The sequence below is a fragment of the Bombus huntii genome, chromosome 2 (genome assembly GCF_024542735.1).
Source record: "Bombus huntii isolate Logan2020A chromosome 2, iyBomHunt1.1, whole genome shotgun sequence".
Lineage (NCBI taxonomy): Eukaryota > Metazoa > Arthropoda > Insecta > Hymenoptera > Apidae > Bombus > Bombus huntii.
In genome coordinates, this window is record NC_066239.1 from 18,062,336 (window position 1) to 18,085,417 (window position 23,082).

At 39.8% G+C, this 23,082-nt stretch overlaps 1 protein-coding gene across 7 annotated transcripts in view; it reads right to left on the minus strand.

Annotated features, from left to right (window-relative positions):
* Positions 1-23,082, minus strand: part of LOC126874335 (protein unc-13 homolog B-like) — a 379,726-nt gene that overhangs the window by 325,778 nt on the left and 30,866 nt on the right. For 4 of the 7 annotated variants that reach the window (XM_050636332.1, XM_050636313.1, XM_050636323.1 and 1 more), the window contains exons 3-4: positions 20,165-20,267; positions 15,633-15,885 (exon numbers count right to left, since the gene is read on the minus strand). In XM_050636332.1, the coding sequence (XP_050492289.1) occupies positions 15,633-15,885; positions 20,165-20,267 (356 nt within the window). The remainder of the gene's footprint in view (positions 1-15,632; positions 15,886-20,164; positions 20,268-23,082) is intronic. The other 3 variants (XM_050636351.1, XM_050636341.1, XM_050636331.1) reach the window with 1 other exon arrangement.

The window sequence follows — 23,082 nt, forward strand, 5'->3', positions numbered from 1 at the left end:
AAACGTGTTTTATTCACGCAATTAAAATGCACGAAGCCACACTGTTTGGTATTTTTAATTCTAGCTTCAAAATTTAACTGATCTTTTTAGTAAAGCAATTTCCATTTCTAACTATACGAATTGATTTCTATTGCATCAATGAAAATGAAATACCGTAGAAAAATACAAAGTATAATCGTTTTTAATGCAATCTCGCAGGAATATAAAAATAGATATCGCGATAGTGCGTACTAACGAATGCAAAGAAATTCTCTCTGTGATCTTCGCGGAAAAACAAACCGGCAATTCAAAGTTGTCGTTATCGCTTAGGAAATTATCTTCAATTGCAAAATTATTTTTTTGCTTAGTGCTATAGAAAAATCAACTGAGGGAAATACAATTACGCGAACGATCGTTTCAAGCCTTCTATTAAAATCTATTGACCGTCGAAATGGCAGTAAGTCATGTCTGTATGATATATAGCGAAAACGTACAAGCAACGGCTATTGATTTTTCTTGCATCTCAACTGACGTAAAATTTAATTTTCCAGATTGGACATGAGACAGACGAAAGGATGAAAACGTTGCTCGAACATCGAAAATGAAAAGCGATAGAATCTGTAGACACGATGACGGGGATACGGAAAACAGGAAAGTCAAAAGACAAAGAGAAGGCGCGCTAATCAAAATGTCTTCTTGTTCGCGACATCTTCTCCAGCTTCGGTGACAGATATAACTCATTATGCTCATTATGCGTATTGTTTTTATTGTTGTACAAGATCGATCGACCTACACTCCTACCGCTCACTTATCTCTCTTTCTCTCTTATTCATAGCAATATTTACAACTAATTTGTCCGTACTACGAATATAATCATCCGACTATCTGCTTACAGCTGTTATAAAAGTATAACTTTGTTTTCGTTTGGGATAGCGGCGTTCGAGCCGAGAGGACCGACATTTCCGAGGTGGCCGTGGCAAAAGTGCAGCGCCGCTATCTTGGCGAAGATTCGTTCCAATTAATTCTATACGATTATGGTGCTATCAGGGAGACGCAAATTAGGTTAGCAGTCACGGATGGTGCTGGTGTGACGCACACTGTGTCCCTTCTGTTCCCATTCCGGTATCAATCTGTTTCCGGGCAACCGAGCCCAATTATAGCGACGACCACGTGAGAAGAAGTAGGAGATTGAATGGGGAAAGAGAGCCACGAGGAAGATGTACTCGTACCGGCCGCGGCCTACAGCGGCCACAGCTACATAAAGTGGAAAAGTAAGCGAGCCGATCGATCTGTCGTTCGCTCACCAAACGAATATGTACTTTCATCAGGCGCCTTGATTTCTCAATATGATTTCTCAACGAGTCCCCTCGCCGCACAGGAAACAAGTTTTCTCCAATTTATCGGCCGTCATTTCCGTTTCCTTTGCCCTTTCCTTTCTCGTTCGGCCGTGCTAGCGCCACAAGCAAAACGGCCCTTCATCGCGTTCCTTCTATCCAAATGAACTCGGTTGGTCCGAAAGCTGGCCAGTCGTTGAAAAAAGAATTACGGAATCTAGCAAACGATGATATTGCAGTGCAGGAGATGTGTATAAAATGAGACTGAAAGCATGTAAATTTACCACGCGAGAATTATTTGGATCGAACAAATATTCATGTTAGTTCAATAATACGAATATCCATATTATCTAATCAATATGACAAGTCGTTTGAAATAGCAATGATATTCAAACAATTGATATTATGCCGTTAATTTATTGACTGGACGAGGTATTAGGATTATACGCATAGTTTTGATGATCGTGCGAATCGAAATTATTTAATTAGTCATAATTGAAAAGAAATTTCTGACCTGGCTGATGAAATAATGTAAGTATCGTTTTATTATCTTTTAGCTTTTTTACAGAAATGGAGCATGTCTTATGTGAACAAACTCTAAAGAAGAATGTAATCGAAATATATTTTTAGAAAATTAAATTTCTACGTGCTTTCTAACGATCCATTCACTTACATCTTATTTGCGTGCAGTATATCAATCACTTTACACAAAATCATTAAGTATTTACCGAAAATACTTTCGGAAAACAGATTCTATCTCTCGCAAAACAGAAAGAAAGCGCATCAATAAATCCTGTACGATCATCGATATGAACGTTTCGCAACCATAAAAAAATCACCAGAAAATACCAATAAATTTCGATAAGTGTCGTAAAGATCGTAAAAAGGTCAAGCTTAATAAAAACCCAATGCATCGTAAATCCCGAACAGTTTTGTCATAAACACACGTTATATCTTGATTCAAGGTATCACGATATACAAGAGAGTAGGCGACACGATTCTTAACGTCTATCGCATTTCTCTCACTTCTCCTTCCGCTTGTATCTTTTTTGCGAACTTACTGGTGACACCGTTAGCGTGGTTGCGATGGTGGCCGTATCACGTGAATGTAAAGATTCGCAATGGAACCGGGCCGGGACAAAAAGAGAATTACAGTCGCAACGAAGGTTGACGTTGGTGGATACTCGCGAATGGGACAAGACACCTCCGCAATTAAGCGCAACGACACAATGACTCTCGAGCTGACTAGAAATGATTACGAACGTCAGGCTGCGCCGCACGAATTCATCGCGCAAGGCGAACGAATACGACGATTTCCGTCTCCGTCAAGGGAGATATCCGATGAAGTATATTAATGACGAAGTTCCCCCTCTAAGGGAGGATTTCGCCAAGACAAACATGGTGCATCCTTCAATTTGCTACAGGAACGAAGAAACGCGATAATGAACGTTCCTTCGAACTCTTCGTCTGTTTGCGACGTTTCTTGTGAGAAACGTCGTTAACTCGGACGCAAGTATGTTTAGCTGGATGTTCTTTCGGCTGGAAAATTTAATGCTCTGGGAAAATTACGATGTAGTAAATTGGAGGAAACGTCGTTTAAAGATGTCGACGGTAAAATTTAAATTCGATGCTGTTAGCATGATTCGTCGAAAGAAAGTGCCGGCTAAGATAAGCTTCGAAGCTTAGGAAGCTCTATTTTACCTGTTACGGCAGTACAGCGATGCTGGCTATTAGTTTGAACGGAATATATACATACACGTACATATATCTGTGTCGAGAAACGTGTTCAAGGACTGAGTTTTTGTAAACCGCGAGTTCGTTAATTTTTTTAAAATCGAGACGACGTGTAACATTGGAATTCTGACGCTCAAATAAGTTTAAAAATTTAGCTGCGAAAAACTAGTACCATAAAAATGCAGTATTATTTCTTTGCAGACAGATTAGTAAACTGTGGATATTTATGGATTTATAGGAACAAAGATAAACAAATATGCATAACATACATAACATAACATAAATATTCGAAACAAAGTACTGTTTATGACGTTTAGCAATTAAAACAAATACTTGATTTACGTTTCTTTAATCGTATTCATAATAATATAAAACTGTACAAGCATCTACAGTCTACTAATGATAAATGATAGAAAAAGGCAAACCGAGAATGAGACATCTGAAAAAAGACTAATAAAAAATGCCCCCATTGAAGGCTGCTATTACCCGAAATAAAAACAACTTTTAATCGTAATTCGATTTATGGGGCAATTTTCTTAGAATCGAGGCATAGCGAACATGTGACGTCGGATTCCAGCAAGTCAGGTGGAAATTGCTGTAAATATAGCGCGATGGGGATACCAGTTGCCTATTTGAGCGGAATACGTGTATATTAATCACGTGAATCCGAAGACACGAGCTCCTACGTCTGACGTTTGCAGGCCTGCATCTACTTACAAGCACATTTGTTACGGGCGACAAGACCGACGATCTGTCTGACATATGCAATGGCAGTTCTCCTTGCGTGCTAGCGTTATTTCGCTCAGCTTGACGAGAAATGTAAATCATTAAGGGGCAAATGATAACGGGTTTGGTTAATTAAGCGGGGAATTAAAATTCCATCCTGCCTCTTTCTTTATGTTAATTCCCTTTGTATACTTGATATCGCTGATTACAATGGACAGTCAATATCGAAGTCCTTGCTTAAAAAAATTATCTGTAGGATATCGCAAACTGGATTAATCCTGATTCATGCAGACATTTTATATTTATTCGATTTCAAGTTACATTTGCGTACTGTATATTCTATCAATTTTATTTTTATTAAGTTCATTTAATTATTATATCGAAGTAATTTTAAACGTTGATTAGACTCTACCAATACTATTTCAAATTCGTCGCTCCAATGGAAACAAAATTCGATCGTTTGACACATAGAAGATATATGAAAGGGACTATAATTGTTCCATAATTGTTTAGACATCTGTCACGCAACGATACCGCAAAACTGATACTGCCAATGTTACATGGGGATAGATAAACCGCGATTACTCAATCAAATTCCCGGCTGTGGCTCGGCACGATCCGCCGTGGCATAACGAACGTCGGTCAAAAAAGAGGGAACGAAAGAAGAGTTAGCCGATGGTCGTTCGTCAATTTCTCGAGTCAACAATTCGCATATCGAAGGCACGTCAATCTACGAAGGAAGAGCAAACAGGTAACTCCAGCTAGAGTTTGCTCGCTACAAATGAAAATCCAGCCAAAGATTTGACCTCCTGGCAAACCTCGTTTAGCCCGTATCCAGGTAACGAGCGTACACGACGAGGATCTACTCGACCACGTGTCGGTCAGACGTGATTTCTCGAGGATTAGAGAAACAATTTAGTGGCGTCCACTCCTTTTTGTTTCGAGAGGGGCAAGGAGACGAAAAGTGGGAAAGACGAAGATGAGACGAAGGAAGCAAAGTCGATCGATCCGTAATTTCCTTTCACTCTGCTTTCACTGGCTGGTTAGCAAGGAATCATCCATCAGTCTGAGATCTTCCATGGATCACGAAGATGAGCCTGGATCTTTTTTCCATCAAGCTCAGATATACCTTGACCTCTCGACGTTCCTCTTCTTTATCTTCCACCGAATGTTTATACACGCGGATAGATCCGGGCAATTTTTTTCACAGAAAGCATTCATGGGTGCGATTAGCTTCGAACGTGGTTCTGTCTTAATCCTCAAGCGCAATGGAACGCATTAAAGAAGCACCGAAGTATCCCCGATTAACGACAAATCCCTCTTTCGGTGTAACGAAACGAAACGAAGGACGACATTATTGACGGAGCACCGCTCAGCGAGATTTTAAGTCGTTTTAATGAAAATGTAAATTCCGGAAAGTAATCCTTTTTGACGAAAACTTGGAATCACTGGAAGATCGATTACTCTATCGGTACAATTCCAATCGATTCTCTCGAGTGTCAGTTACGGAATCCAACCATAGAGATTCCTCATAGTTTTACTTGTCGCTTCGTTCGTTTCGCTAATCTCGTAATATACACTAGCATACGTACGACGTACGAGTATGTATATTAATCATGAAACACAAGGGATCCGGATTATCGCAATAATTTCACATGGACGCTGGCTCTGTAGGAGAATGAAGATATTATTCCAGTCATTCGGCAAGTATTCACCGTTGACGTGGAGCGAAGGGGACGTTGGAGCGGCGACCGGAATTCCTTTCGGCAGCATACCGTTCGCGTTTGAACTTTCATTTTCAAGACCTGACACGTTTCAGACAGTGAAATTCGCTCGTACGCGCGGGCAAAGCTTTCTTCGACTGGTAAAATCAAGGATTTTGTCGCTACCGCGACGTATGCAGCCCCGAAGCAGCCAGAAACGGCAGACCGTCACCGCGTGGGACAGGAAAATGGAGGCGGAGGGTGTTGGTAAGAGCTTTGTCAAGCCTCTGTCAGAAAGGAGTGGGCGTGCACGAACACCGGTTACCGCTGATCACTAATACAGGCGAGGACGAATCAACGGTGATGTTTCATCGTCATCCCTCTAGAGTTACTTGACATACCTCAGTCAGCGCATTTCTAATGTGAATCGAACCGGTCGTACGTGGATCTCGCGTGCAGCTTTATGAATATTTTAAGCCGGGCTTGACCCAGATTGTCCTCGCAACAGGAAAAGCAACCTGCCCTCGGCTTCCACTCACAAATCTCGCTTCATTCCTCAGCTTTTACTTGCCCTCCTCTTCTTTCGCCCTTTCTTTCATTTTCCATGTTTGCCATGCCACATCTTCGCCCCTTTTTCTGTGTTCGTCATCACGCCTTTGTTATCCTTTCCACCGTGTACGCGTTACCGCATCCTTCATGTCATCTTCCTTGTTCACCGTTTATCAGTTAACTCTGGCTAACTCTGTCTCTCTTTCGCGCATCGTTTCTGTATCTAGCGCTCTTCGTATTATCGCCGTCTCTTTCGTTCCTCCACTATCGTACTTTTCTATTTTCCTCGTTTCCTCGTTTCGTTCTCCCTTTCCCACCAATTTACACCTTTACGCTAGCCTTCTATCCCTTCCTTTCTCCTCGTCTATCTACTTTTGCCGTCCTCTTTTCCGTCAACGCAGCTGTCGCTAGCCCTGGAACGCCAGGGTTGTCGATCGATCGTCCAGAAATATGAAGGAACCAGTTTGCCGGTGATTCATCAATCCTCTTTTCGTAACCACGACCGGAACATTTCATAACTCGGACAGGGACGATCGTAACTACACGAATGCGTTCTCGCGGTTTCCACGATGAACTTCGACATAGAATAGAATGGGACAATGGCAAAGACAATTAACGCAGCAAACAGAAATTTGTTACGAATGTTTTCCCTCTGCTCCCACGATGAACGTGAACCGTGATGCTTATAACCACGTACTCTCTGTTTGCGAATGTAAATATATTTCGTTTTTTATTCAATCAACGTTTACTTTTCGGGAATTCTCTCCGCTCGATGACTTTTAAATATCAAACGACGATACGTTCGAACGATTTTCCCCAGTAAAATTCCAATTGTTTACTCGACAGTTCTCTTTTTCTCTCTTTTGTGCGCTGTTCGCGACTGTGCGATACGAATATTACGAAGAGAGGGGGAAGCGCGTGAACAAATCCAGGAAATCTTTTGCGAAGGTCGTTGCCACACAAGTCCAAGCTCGAATGTGTGCACGCAGCAACATAACGCCGGCGTAAAGCTACGTGAACCACGTCGCCTTGGCTTCCCCGACTGTTTCATTGAGCGTTGCGAGCTGGCTATGCGCCAAGTGACGTCACAGCCAGAAGACACTCAGGGATTGTCAGCGGTGATGTGGTGATGGAACCGTGAAGGATATCGTTGCCAGGGAACGGAGCTGCCGATAGTGGTACCGAGAGCTTCTATATGCCACTGCCTTCCAGCTGATTTCAAAGTCAAGAAAACTACGGGAATGCCACCTTTAAAACGCAACTCTTACTCGTGCTACTTCGTAATTCAATTTGCTCCATTCTCAGAGAAATTCCTGGCAAATGCAGCGACCAGGATCTTTCCCTTTCTTCTTCGCCTAATCTCTGTTTCTAGTTTCCTATCCGTTGTTGTTTCCTTTGCCGTTTCGAAAAAAAAAGAAACTTGACTCGTCGGTTACTGGAGTAATCTCTGAATCAATTTCAAAAGTCGATAGAAGCATTGTCGTCTCTCCGATGAAGAATTTTCGCATTTCTGTTATTTTATGGCGGCCATCGTACGGTCGTAAAACCGGATATTGCGTTTATAACATAGCTGGTGTAATATAGGAAAGCGTTTAATATCCGCGAAGTAGCCGCAGCGGGTCTTTGTTTCCGAGGATCGTATTAACCGAGAGGATTTCGCGTGTATCAACGAAAAATCGAAGAATATCACTCGACTCTCTCCTTTCCGATTAAATTTATTATCCCATTTACTTGGGCCGTTAAGAATGATCTTAAAGATACAGGCAGAAAGGAATACCTACATGGACAATAAAACGTAGGTATACAGCGTGATTATTGCCTATCGTTTGCTCGGACGCTTACAAGAAGATTACGACAAATCTGTGCAAGATGGTTGCGCCTGCCAACCAAAGAGCGACACGAGTATTCGAATGTGTATAAAAGAGGGGGTAGCTACTCGCACGTGACTGAATTACACCCCTATCCGAGGTAAGGCTGCCCTCTAATTTAATTTGTTCGATCCTCCCGTCGAAAGACAAGATGCACTTGGTGCACTTCGTGCGGAAAAAAGCAAACAGGGCCTTCCAGTTTTCGCTTCCTTTTGTTTTAAGCTCTTGCGCTTTGCAATCGCCACTATTCGTCGAATCCGATTCACCGTTTCAGTCGGTTTACGGCTGCATTTCAAATTCACCGGCGCTCGAAACGTCGTCGCGTCCCATTTAAAGAGCAGCTTCTCTACGCGTCAAAGCGACCTCGTGAACCTTGCGATTCTATTTTGACTTCATTAAATTGGGTCTCGTTTTAAAAATATTGATCGGCTTGCGGGAACGGGATGAATATTATTATAACTCGATATCCTCGTTACCGCGGACAAATTAACCGACCGAATAAGTAGCTGAAAGGAATATCGAGTTATTTTTAATCGAAGATCGATATTCGGTTATGCAATTAACGTTTCTCCGCGTTCTTTATTTTCCCTTTTTTTTCTTTTATATTTAAAGAGGATAAGGAACGGCGAGTAAGCTACACATCGTGAAAACGTTGAAACGAGAAACGGCGAACAGGGATGAGAAGTTCTCGAACCAAGTATTCTAATTTCACTGACAAAAAGAGAAAAACTACGTTTGTTGAATGCAAGGATGGTCACGCCCTCGTTTCTTCTGTTCGTCTCTGATAAAGAAGCCGTCCAATTTAATTAGCATGAATTCCCTTTTATCGTCGTATGAAAGTGCAGTGGACCGAGTCTCGCGAACGAAGAAAGAACGGTAGATAAAGGAATTCTTCGGTCGAAATTTCTCGCAGGAAAATATCTTACAGGTTCAAGAACCTCGGGGAATGGCCACTAGGATTCGTGACGTAATGGACCTTAATTTCATCGTGGATTTCACACCTTTTGTTTCGAGAATGATGTAGAGAAAGGAATTAGACCTTTGGCGATTAAAAGGATCTCGAAGAAGAAAAGAAAAGGATAACGAAATTAAACGAAGGAACTGTTTTGGCTGAATGATTAAAATTCTATTATTAAGACTTTCTTGGAAACTTGAACCGATAGTCAGGCGTAATAAAATTCATTTGAATACACCGACAGAGATGTCTCTGTATAATTTACGCTTTCACATAAATCACGCGGCTTTTAATGCAAAGGGACGATACATTACAAAACGAATGTTAAGATTAGAAGTACGATAAGGAAATGTAATTTTTCCTTCTCTCGCCATCGAGACGCGTGAAAACAATCAATCCGGCCGCCGCCATAAAGAAGGTATCCATTTGCCAAGTAAAATTGCTCCACACGACCAATTTGTCATACGACTTCTAAGTAGCGACCAACTTACTTTATATGCAAATCGATATCACCGAGTTTCCCGGACTGTGTGTTTTACGGAACGAAGAAATAGCCGACAAGGACGATGCGAAAGATAAGTGAAATTATGTTTCCAAGTATCGTTAACATTCGCTGTTAATTATTAATAGCTATTAATTAGCATAATACGAATTGTAAATCCGCGAGCGAAATGAGACGAAGCGTAAATAGCGGAGGCCATCATCGGACACAGTTTTTTTCGCTTTTTCCGACGATTAGTCGGCCATTCGATTTCCACGGGAACGAGCGTTTTCCTTCCGAATATCGAATCGATCGCGAACTGGAACAGAGACCCGATATTTTTGTACGGAACAATGGAAACGACTTCTGTGACCACAAACGGAACCTTTCGCGTGCAGACATTTCGTTCCTTTACGAGTTCGACTTCTACCTCATTGTGAAACTTCGATCGTTCTCCGCTCCGCTCGACGATTGCTTTCTCGCATTATTTATTTATTTATTTATTTATTTCATATACGGAGACGAACTGTCATTAGCGTAAAAATAATCTGCAAGCACGTAAAGGACGCCAATTGAAAAAGAAAAAAGTATAAGGAAAAAGGCAAGGAAATACAAATATAGACGATGTGGAAAGATAAGATATAAAAGGAAGTTCACCGTCTTCCTCCAAAAAAAAGAAAAAAAAAAAGAAAGAAAGCTAGATAACGAACAAAGAGAAAACGGAGAAATGGTGAAAGGAAGAAATAACTTCCTAGTCGACGAACGATCGATCTGCGCGTACTATGACATTAACAAGAGGAAATCTAATTCTGGGATCGATTATGACAGGCTGTAAGCTGTAAGCCTGTTGTAGTTCGCAGTTCACCTGTGTCACCAGAGTGAAAGCGGACTCTGCATATAGACGGGCCAGTCTACCGTGTTTCACCGGTAACACGATCCGTTGATGTGATTTTCCGATTTCCGTTGATGAAAAGGCCAATTACTTAAGCCATTGTAACCTTTCTAAATGTGATTCACCGCTAAATACGTTTTCTCTAATTGTTCTAATTGTTTTTATTAATCCCATCGTTCTTGTCAACGATGGTTATCTGCAAAGTAGTAAAGAAACGTTTCGCTACAAAAGTATGATAGAAGAAACACGGAGTATGAAATCGCGTTATACGAGCGAAGCTAACAGTAACGCTGGCATCGCGTAATTACACCCGCGATCGTATCGTTACTCTTCTAAATTAACAAGAAACCATCGATATGGAGAAGATGAGAGATAAGGGAATCGGAACGAGATAGATCGGATCAGATGCTACCTACACTCTCCAATTATCGACGAATCGTGCTCAGGGTAAAACTGAATCGGGAAAATTCTCGATCTCGCTAATCGAAAGGTTAATACGTGTATACCATCATTGATAAGTATCGCTTTATAATCAGTTCGCGTTAACGGTAATCGAATGCTACGGAAATATGAAAATCAATGAATTAATAACTAAAAGCAATATTTGCTATACTATACGAGTAACTGCTTGTGAATTAAAATTATTTATTAAGCAGTTTCGCGTAAACCAGTAACGTACATAATTTATTCATTGGAAATACCTACATCGCTGTACGAATTAATCGTGGCGAGGTTTTTATCATTTTTGGACAACCATCTTCATCATAGCACAAATATTTTAGGAAGTGAAATAACTTGAACAGTAATTTCAAAATTGTATCCCGTATATCCTTTCGAAGATGTACACACGGGCGTACACACGTGTCTCGGGCTTCGAGGTTCTCACGATTTTCAGGACGATCAAACATCGAACTCGATCGAGATGAAGAAGCTTTTGTCGGCGGCGATCGAATTAATTCTCGAGCGAGCAGAAACCAGCGATTTCCTCGAGCGGAACTTTCAAGATATCACATTTTATTTCCCCGATTCGCGACAGTCACAGAGGCAAACACTGGCGTCCACCGGTAATCGCATTATCGACCAGGTTTGGACCGATGCACAGACCAAACCGGTGCAACGGCGACATCATGAAGGCTAACCTGAAACTCGTTACACACTTCCATCCGAACGTATAACCGGCGTCAATTGATCCGAGGTTCGTTCCATGTGTAAACACTAAACGCTCGTTTCAGTTTCATTTCACGTGCACCACCGGACATGTACGGCGAGCTCTGCGAGAATATCCAGTCATTTCGATGATCCACTCGATGCCACGCGCGATATTTGGTCGATCGGGAATGGACCAACGCTTCTACGAAACAAACAGCCGTAGCCGAATCAAACCGTTCGTGCAACGCTCGATATCGTTACGTTTCTTCGTGCGCGTACCCTTTGTTACTCTGTGTTTGCCGATTGTTCACTTATCGATCTCCAAGATTATTTGGAAATAATTCGCGGTATCCGATGTGTAATGATGAAACACGAATGGCACGTTGATTCGAAGTAATTATTATGTCGATACTTCGCGCTTTGCTAATTGTGAAAGGAAACAGCGTTTGAGAGAGAAAGCGAAAAGCAGTGGAATTGCTGCGATGGATTCTCGAATGCAAAATAATATTTTGAATATCGATAATAAGTTGAAACATCGATGGAGATATGTAGTTCGCTATCATTCTTAATTTTAAGATTCATAAATCAAAAGTAGGGAATTGACGGTGGAAACGAGACTAGTTTTCTTTGCTTGCTTATGTAGACCGCGCACTACTTTTGTGGCTTGTATAAAGGAAATTCGAAGGAAAACAGAACTCTTTGGCCGTAAAATTTTAATGAGAGCAGCATCGTCGCATATTACCCGCGCGAATTTGCAAATTACGTTTGCGCGGAAATTACGAATTTCAGCCTGCGCTCAGCCTATTGGCGTAGAAAACAGGAGGAAATCTGGTATAAGGTTTTCAATGTAATGTAAAACACACAGATTGTTTGTTTATAACGAACAGATAGATAATTCCATACTTCAATAAATTTTTGTCTTTTTTACCAGTATGTCTTTCCAAGTTATGTCGTAATTTTTTTATCTTTTACTGATTTCCGCCCACAAGAATGTTCGATGCAGTTAAAATCCGGAGACTTTGCGGGGGCGTATGTTACACATATTGTACGATAATTCTTTCACGTTCACAATTCTTTCGCGATTCCGACCGTGTTTGACTGGAAGTTATTGTTATGTTGAAAAGAAAAATTGTTTGATAATCCGAATTTTCTAGCGTTGTCTTTTAAATTATTTTTTTTAAATATTTCAAGATTTATACGTGTCTAGAATAATATTCTACAAATACAAACTATGAAAACGAGATTCCCAGTGCCATTTGTAGCCGTACACGCAACGTCACGGAATCATCGTTATGCTTCATAGCAGGACATAAATGTTTAATATTCGTTTCTGAATTGGCTTTGCTCCAGACATGCGATGTCCATTCGATCTAAATACATTGTATTTCCTTTCATCTGAGAACATAATTTTATCCCAGAAAGTATTATAGTATCTTCGTTCATAAATTGCTTCGTGGATTTTAAACGCCTGGCTTGATTCTTGTTAACGAATGGTTTCTTGGAATTCCACCATGGAAATCATTGCGTCACAAAATTCTGCGACATAATTTCCTCGTGAATATTCTTCCCGAAGTAGTTGGCAACCATTTGAGTAAGCTTCGTAGCCAAGATATTTGGATCCTTCTTTATTTCGCGTATAATAGCTTTTTCTTTTCTATTAGTTAGTGTCTTTGACCTGACAGTACGGTGCTTTCTTGTCACTATTACTTCGCTTTTTCGTTTTTTGATAATATAACGCATCGTAGACACACTTCCGTTTAATAATTTGGCGATCTGCTTATATGATTTTCCATCTTTGTACAATTTTAATATCAATTCCCTTTCGAATTTCTGGTATTTTCGAACTCATTGTCGGTACGCGAATTGATATTATTCACAGCGTAACGAGAAACTCACTACACGATGTTTCCACTTCGTATACAAAAGCATTGTTTATTCGCTTAATATCTAGACGTTCGATTACTTTCCTGACCTTGTTTCTGTACGTCATTGTAACGAATGTCTCATAACATCCCACAAATGTTTCATAACATTCGACGAATGTTATCGAATTCGTCCCAAATTTTAGATATGTAATTTTGATACGTATATCTTATATTAGTTGTAATATTGTTTCAATAACGAGCGTTTGACTATTTTCTTCAGCCACTGTGATATATATATATGAAAGGATATATAACGAGAAAGGAAAACAGCTGAAAACCTTAGGCGATCGTAGAACGTTCGTTCGCGTCATGACTCAAGAACTTACAATTAGAACAAACACTCTACTTTCGCACCTCTCACACTTCGAACTAAACAAATACTCTTTTCTCATACGTCCATTACTCTGCTCCAAACACCCTTAACTCGTTCGACAAAAATTTCACCACTTTCTCACAGTCGTGTTACTACAACGAAAAAGAGATCGATACTCGAGATAATACTCGATGAAACTTTCTGAATGAAAAAAAAAATACTTTTTAATGAAAAACTGATGTGGAGAAGTAATTCCCATAAATTCGATGAAATCGTTCTTAACGAAAAATGAGTATCGAGAGATGATTCATACGAACGTAGCGACAAGATATTTAAATTCGAATTAAAATAATCAGCAAGTAAATAGGAAGATCTCATTTTTCATCCGTGTTATCCATTAGCACACTGCGGATGCTCGTGCAAATTCATGTTTCTATGAACACGACCAAAGAAACGGAGTCTAAATAAAAATTCGTTTTACAACCACTTTACTTACGTTAGTACATTTCGTATGCCTAAGCATACTAGATTTACATTTTTGCACATTTAAATTTCTCGTAAATGCATAAACATCAGCGGCCTATTTATTAATATACATTGTGTCCTACGCGAGTTTACTATCGCGATACCTGGTACGAAGTGGCATAAAATCTCTTACAGAAGCCTACCACGACAATGTATCGTGTCACCGATCTATCCACGGGATTTTTTAAACCGGTCGTTTGCACACGTATTGCTCCCTCTCTTTTTTATGAGCAGCATTCTCGATCAGTTACACTCACGCGATGCCATTTAAACCTGTCAGCATGCCGTATGCCGGTGTATACCGTGCCTTATATCCCATGCCCTTATTTTGCCACGCTTCCTTTTTTCTTTCCTCTGTTACAAAATCGTGCAAAGTTTATGCTCGATGGAGCGCGATCCCGCGGCGTTTACGGGAAAGTCGTTTGGAAAATAACAGAACGGGGAAGGGAGCGATACGAATAAAGAATTCGCTGTGCTTTTGACGTCGTTCTTCGACGAATAGCTGCCTTTAGTTCGTGCTGACGTATAAACAACGAATCGAATCTCTGTTTCGCCACAAACCTACCAGTCCTTTGTAATAAGAAGAGGTCCAAGATCTCGCCCGATGTACTAATTACACCTTGCATGTCGATCGTGTCTGGTCGATGTTCCTTGAAAAAATGACTCCCTCGTGCCCCAAGTTAAACGGTAAACAGTGCACGGTTCGAGGTATCGGTCTCCAGAGGGTGATTAATTCTTTTTAGCAAATCCGTGCAACATTACACACGCTGACTTCGTTGACTCGAAAACTAGTCAGCAGAAAAAAATTACCGCTATTTCACGTAAGTGTCGCGGGATTTCTGCCTGACGTGTTGTATCATCGATCAGTCGTAAAGTGGAACTCGTACGCTTTTAAACGTCTCCCTACTTCGCAATCGTGTTCCTTCGCGCCTAGTTGTATCTACACCGATCGGAAGATACCGCCGCTTCGCGAAACAATTCAACCAGCGCACCGAGCGAACATGAGAAATATATACGTACACGGTTAAGTATCGGTAACACGTTTAGATCGTAAATCTCGAATACCATCGATTACGATTTTGCAAATTACTTCGTGGTAGCTAGTACGTACTATTTTTACCGAAGAACCGCAGCTTGCCTATTCTCCTAGTTTCTTAACTTTTTCTTTTTTCGTTTATACCGGCTTTACGTCAAATACGTCGTGAACGAGCACGGGTTCATTTAATATACACGACGTCGACGTACACGCGAAAATCGAGTTCATATCGTGATAAGAGTGCCACGTGCACGGAATATCGAGACACGCCGCTTCTAATCGATCCTCGAATATTACGGACACCCACTCCCGTTTAGGAGCTGTGTACGTCGAGAGTGTAATCATGATTTTACTGTAACCGCGTCTCGGAAATATGACAGCGGGGTCGCATGCATGTTTAGAAATTAATCTGCAGTGTTGGTAAGACAGAAATCTGGCTAGCTACATGTATCAATTAGTGTACCGTGCTGATGATGTCTGGTGGCTGTGTATTGCTGTTCGTGTCTCGCATGCTGTCAGAGGATATGTGTTGTTGTTGTTCTTGTTTCCCTGTCGATACCGTGCCAGTGGATGTATTGTAGGACTGCTTAGACGTTACCTCATTCATGTAGGACACTTCTGATAATGGGACGTAGTAGTAGCCCAGGAAACGATCCCACAGGAAACCCTTGCACCAAACTTCCACCAGAAGGCCCGTATTCATATCGTTCGTTTCGCTGGATAACAAACAAATGTTTATTTTACACCTTTCGCTTCTTATTTTCTCGTTTTATTATATTGGCAAAGAATCTTTCTCGCTTATGGCGATGTGTAAAAGTTTCACACAGATTTTTCACTTTATATCCCAGAAACGATATTTTAAAGAATCTTAACTAATACCACGTTTACTTGCCGTATCCTCGTACCCTTCATACTCGATATCGATCAAAATTCTTTTCGATATCGCTTCTCGAATATAAAGCGAAAAATCTATCTGAAACTTTTGTACGTCGCTCTATAGAAAAAGTAGAAATACAACGAGTACAGATAGAAATTGAAAGGAATTTTACGATTACGCCGTTAACGACCCGATTAACTATTCTAGTTTAAACATTAGATTTAAGGGGAAACAATTCGTCGACTGATTGGAAAACTTAATTAGTTAGAACGGCAAATAGAAGATTCGCATTCGAATCACGATCCGGTGACTCGATATCGACTGATCCTTCTCTCGTTCCCTGTAGCTGTTAAAAGCAACATTCAGACTCGTGACTTTCGCGTCCACGACTCTTATTACTGTCCCTTCAGATATTGTCACGTTGACGTTAAATTCACGATTTATCACATCTTAATAGGGGAATTGTCTCGAACAGTAAACTTAAACAACGACTAAGACTATCGAATAATTTGCATTTGCTTAATCACGTTGGCCAATCAACGAATAAATGTGCCTTTATATCGAAAACCAGCAATCCAATCAGTTGATTCTTTTTGCCTCTTACATCGTTATGGATCGATAGGAAATATAAATAGACGTTTCGTAACAGCATTATTAGCGTAATCGATACGGATGCTCTAAATCGAGGGAAATTGATCGATAACATCGTCGAGATTCTTATTTTCGGTTGTTTCGTCACAGGTTAAATAAATACGATTTAAATGCAGCCCGGCCGCGTACAGAGAGGGGGGCGCCAAAGGGAAAGTAGGTTAAAGGTTCGCAACTTGGCAAGTGAGGATTTAACGGCGCCAGTAAGGATGTTTCAGAAAGCTAAGATCCAAAATTCTCCTATTTTCCACCTCCACCATTCGCAATTGTCCTCCTTATATATTTTACACGGTCGATCAATAGCGTGTTCTCCGTGTCGACCATTTCACGCGATCTGATTTTCGCGTTAACAATGTAAACCAGGCAAGAGTAATCGTTAAAAACGTAAATCAGAATCCGACATCGTTGCGAAATTTAAACGAAAATTTAAGCGAAAGCTTTGACGAAATAGGGAAATCGATGAATCGCTGTAGAATTATTCGTTTCCATTTATTTCGATCTGCGTAGCTTGGACGCATATTGGGACAGAAATGCGAATCACGTTCATAACGTCGCATAACTTGGCATAACTTGATAGACCTCATTCGTCTTTAGAAAGCTATCCCACGACTCGTATAAACGGAAAAACGGACGCGGCTGCGTGCTTTCTTCGCGAACACCAGCCATGTCGAATCGAACGAGGGATTTTAAGACGAAAGTTCTTCCTTAGAAAAGACGCTGCTCGTCGTCGTAATTTCATTCGGAATTTCCATAACTCTTGCTCGAACATCGGTCAACTACAATGCTGCCTGTAGATAGACAGATATTTTCTTCACCTCCGTCATTTTCCACTTTTTTTAAATTCTGATTTAATGTCGCATCAACCGCGAGATCTGTTAGCAACGCCATAAAAGAATATTTATACTATGTATCGAGTATTAAAATTACACACGCGTGTTAATGCGTCGATTAATTTGCTTCTCTGAGTGAGTATTAAAGGGAGTGTCCTGAATTAGAATTTTCTAAAACAACGTCTTTTTGTGATTTTTTTTAGAAGGAAAAGAAAGAAACGAAGTTATTGAACTTCGAGGTACGGTTTTATATATATTTAACGAATACTAAAGAATTTTTTTTAAAGTAAAAAGAAAATATTATAACAGATTTCTAAGTCTATTTCATGAGCTGCAGTTTTCAAATGATGGGAAAGATTCACCTCGTAATTCTTGACTGAAACAAAAAACTAAAAAAGGATTAAATTATTATATATTTTTCTTCTCGATGAACTAAAAAAATTCGTCAAAAAGTTTATTTAAATAATCGTTATAGCACCTTAAAGTTTATTTTTTCTTTTTATGAAACACATTGTTTCTTTAAACTCGCCACAATTTTTTATTTCACGCTATTTTCTGCCTTTTGCTTTTCGTTTCTTTCTTTCCCTTCTAAAGAAAATCACAAAAAGACGCTGCTTTAGAACATACTAAATCAGGACAACCCCTTAACAAATCGTGAATTTTCTGGCCCTTTAAATTGCCTTGAAATAATAGGAAATTTAATGTATGTATATTTTTCACGTAGCCCGTACTATTTCGTGCGATTGAAAATCAAGTGAACCGTTGTTAATAATAGCTGGCCCATTCTCGTAATAGATTCTGAAAATTGAACTATCCGAATTTTCTGTTCTAATATTAACAACGTATTAGCGAATATAGCCGATTGTTTCCAATTTTACACTGTCATCTAGGAAAATGCAATTTCAAAATAAACTTTTTCAATGAATTTATATCGTGTTCTATTTAATATCGAAAATAAAATTACATCGTGAGAACTTTCATTGAAGAATCTAACTTTCTCGCGAATAAAGTGGATGAGAAAAAGAAAAAGTTTGAGACAGAGAGAGAAAGAAAAAGAAAACTAGGCTAATAATAAAGAGCAAGCAGAAAATATTTGAATATTACATCCATCGCCATCGTCCTCTTTTTATAAATAAGCAAATCATATCCCACATTATATTTCTCAACACCCACCTACTACTGATAATATCGGAATGATAAAGCATACCGGGAAACGACGTCAACAGAATTATTCTAAAGCGTAATTATACCATACCGTGCCGCAAAGGAACGAAGTTCGCTTTTGTCGACGTGAGAAATCGATACTCGAACGGAAAATATCATCAGGACTGAGAAAAGAGCGAAAAGAAAGCAAATAAGGATGCTAGTCCGAATGTAAATGGATCGAGCCACGAGATACAACTACCGATTAGCTAATCGTATTATCTTCAACAACAAATAGATTATTTTGTTGTACTAACTAAGCGTATATTTATTATATCAATTATGGATGTTAAGGTGAGCGAGGATTTTAGCTCTTAAAGGGATTCGATAGTCGATCGCAAAAACTCCACGTTATCGAGCTCGGACACAAACTCAGTAATGAACGAGCAATGATAACGCGCACACTTCGGATCTCGTCGATTTCTTTCGACTCTTATCATTTTCATTCAACACCGACCCACTAAATATCGTTATCGGAGGCAAAAGAAGTTGGATACAGCTAGTAGTTTCTCGTAAACCGACATCGTTACAAATATTGATATTCAAAGTCAATGACGGTATAGATGAATTGTATATTTTATCGTATAAAAGAAAGATATATCATTGCTAAGTTTTTTAACAAATTATTCAAATGTACTATTGAGAATTGTGCATCTTAATTGGCGAAATAAAAGTAAAGGAACACTAAGGTTACATTTAGAATTCATATTAAAATAGTTTCAGATTTATTTAATGAACGATTTCCAGGATCTTCGTCGATATGTTCGGCACTACCACGCCGCTTTTCCCCAGAAGCGACCCGGTGTCCGTGCGGATTTCCTCCACGTTCATATAAAAAAAAAGAAAAAAAGGATCTTCGTCGATATACATTTGCACGCGTTTCAGCACTCTCTTTGTCTCACCATCTTCCATACCAGACTGCCAACGGAACAGTTACGTTCATCTGTTTCTTGAGACACCGCGCATACACATACTTGCAAACACTCATATTCACATACGTGTGTCACTACTATGCGGCCAATCTAGTCTAGCACATAAAATTATACATATATGTACATTCAATATGTACATTCAATGTGTACATTGTAATAATTACATAAAGAAGTAGCAAAGACCGCTTCTATCGATCTACCATTGATTTATACGCTTTAAGACAATTCACGCGCTGTTATATGCACAAATCTAAATAATATCCAGACATTTACGAGCGATAGACTACAACAGATGGCGAACTTGGAACATCGGTGAACTGCAAATTCGAAATTGAAACGGTCCGTCCCTTTCGTCCGTTTCATCCCTATGCTTTTATCTATTCGAAGGGGGAAATCGTGGAAAACATTGGATACCGAGGGACGATATTCACCGGGGTTCTATCGTAAATTCAGCAGACCTACCGACCTTTCTTCTTAATAAATACGTTCGCAGACATGTACTTACAAAAGAAAATCTTGCTCCCAGCATGGATTGGCCCCTTTCACCGTGACTGTCGTCGACTTCACATTCTGCAGCTTCAGTGTTACGTAGGAGTTGAATTGTTCCGCTGAAATCGTGGTTGATCGAATCTGAATCGGGTCCGAGAAAATTCAAGCGGTTTGTTTTCCCTTGAACGAGCGGGGCGCAACGATCACGGCCAGGCCAGGGTTATGCGATTTCGATTGATCGTGCAGAGAAAGACACACAATGCAGCTCGTAAAAGAAATCTGTCTCGCAGGAAATGGAAATGTTGACGTTGATAAATAGACAAGGGCCAGCCGCAGAGAGGAACGGCCGGCATCAAGGTATCGCGTCGTGCCGACCAAAAATTATTTACGATCGGATAAACTGGGATTTATTCCGTCCATCCAATAAATTAAATTTCGCTCGAACAAGCTACGTTACGCTTTACCGTCGCGTCCTGGAACGTCGACTCGCGCAGGTCGAAGCAGTACGTCGAGATAAAAAATTAATTATTGAAATTCTCCAGCGGGCATCTTGATACGAACGGAATGTACACGACGCGTGTATAAATGTTTAGGATTGATTGTTTCTAGAGAATCTCGTCTAAATTGTTTAATCGCGTTTGTGCATTTATATTGGATTGGCTACTAAGGGATTGCAGATTTTGTCAATACCAGCTAATGACAAAATCCACAATCACTTAGTTGTCTACCCAATATTTGATTAAGCGCGTATGAAAGTTTGCTTTCTGACAAGGAATAATGTTGCTGTTTCGGAAGCTTAATTTTGTATTAATCTAAGTGCAAAAGGTCGTAGATACATAGTTCGAGACACTTTCGTCGAAAGGAAGGAACGAAATTGGCCGAGTTGTTCGCTAATCGTCCGTTGATTCCCTTGTATCCGTTCTTGCTCGTTAATATCAAAAGATCCGACGCTTGATTAGAGAAACGGTCACGAAATTACATTCTTTTCGCATCCTCTGAGCATGCCAGATAGAGAACGGATTCGCGAGTGCTTTAATTAAAAAAAATCTTTTAATTACCGCAACTGGACGTCGCGCGTTTATATTTCAAACACGAGCGCACGACTGGAAAAATAATAAAATATTTCCGCGCCGGCGAGGACTTTCATCCAGTCGGGAAACGAAAAATCGCAGTTAGCTTCGTAACGAATATCCGAAACATCGTTATATTTCTGTCGCGTACCTTCTCGTCATGGGACAATTAAAGCGTCATTTATGGAAATTACCGAAACACTTTCAAGTGTTTCGTTTCAAGATTCGTGAAAATGTTCAACAGGCACTCAACGCAAACAATTTTTACGCACGTATCGTGTGCGTCATATGAAAGTTTCTAAAATTCATTAACGCTATAACGAGAGCGACTATGGTAATTATATTATATCGATAAAATTGTATATGTATGGAGCTTACAAAACATCTATTACGAACATACGTTTACTAGAAGATTAGTACACAACACGAATATCTTAAAATATGAAAATCACTAAAGAAGAATATAAGTCAGATCATTTTACATTTTATCCGAAAAATATTGTACAAGAAATTAAGTACTCTGGAAGCCTCGAAAAAATTACTCGAAGGAATTTATTATTGAAAGAGACGCGCGATTTTTCAAAAAAAAAATTCACGAAGTTACAGATGGCAAAAGGTTTAACTTCGCTTAAATCCTTTTTAACTCCCGCTACGATTTTTTCGAACGATCTAATACTTTCGTGAGTTACTTTACATATAATTAAATAAATACAAACGATTATCCTTCGTGACGAGGTTTTCTCGATAAGCTGTCAAAGCTTAACCCGTCTAACAACCCATGGCGACTGTGAACATCCGTAAGTCGATGTCGAATCGATAAGAAAAGATCAGAGGCACGCAGATACATAGAATCGTAACATTCTCTCGAAGGAAGCCCGATCGTTTCTCAATTTACCAAAGATACGGATAGTCTTTCGACCCATCTGCGTGCCTGGAAAACGGCGCAGACGAACCGTAAAGCTCTATAAGCTTCCGACTCCGTCGTCTGTGCACGAGTATATATTCCGGCTGCAAGCTCTCGATAACTCGTGAAAAAAATCCGTTTTACGATATTCGATGCGTGTTTCAACTACACTGACTAGATATTTTGCTACTACGTGCAACGAAATTGTTCCTGCCGACTGAAGTTTGTATCACAGCGATCGAATCAACGAAGCCACGCACGGATCGATACTTAGAATTGACGAATTAATTGGTCCAAAAACGCTCGAGATTTAATTATTATTATCGAGAATTAAAAATTATACGACCGTGTAGAAAAAAAATGAACGAACTGAAAGACAATGTGATAAACGAGGTAATATATGGATCGTCTAGATAAAAAATTGAAATTATTATCAAAATAATTGAAACATTCTATTAATTTCTATTAATTAATTGATAGAATGAAAAATTTCTTCGAATGGTGAGATTACGTATAGAGATAGAGAGAAATAGATGGAATTTCGATGTCGATCTGCAATTCCCTTGCTTACGATACTGCTTGTGTAGCAATATATTTTTATTGATTCATAAAGCGAGACAATTTCCATTATCGATGAATATTTAATTACGGTTAATGTAATTGCCGTAAAACGAGTTATTAATAACAACAACGGAGGCTGTCGTTTAAGTGGGACACACGAGCGCAAGCCTGAGCCGTTTTGCATAATTGAAATTCTTGTTGGTGTCTTATTTCATCTGAAATGATCGCATTTCCAGCGATACACCAGGAAGAACGTTTCACTCTGATTTGCATGATATATTACCTGTTATCAGAATCTTCTAAACAATTCCTCGTTCACGTGTTCGTACATCGAAGTGAACGCGAGGTTACTTCGATACAAAAAGCTCTTGCATTCGTTTATTTAAGTACGTGCATACA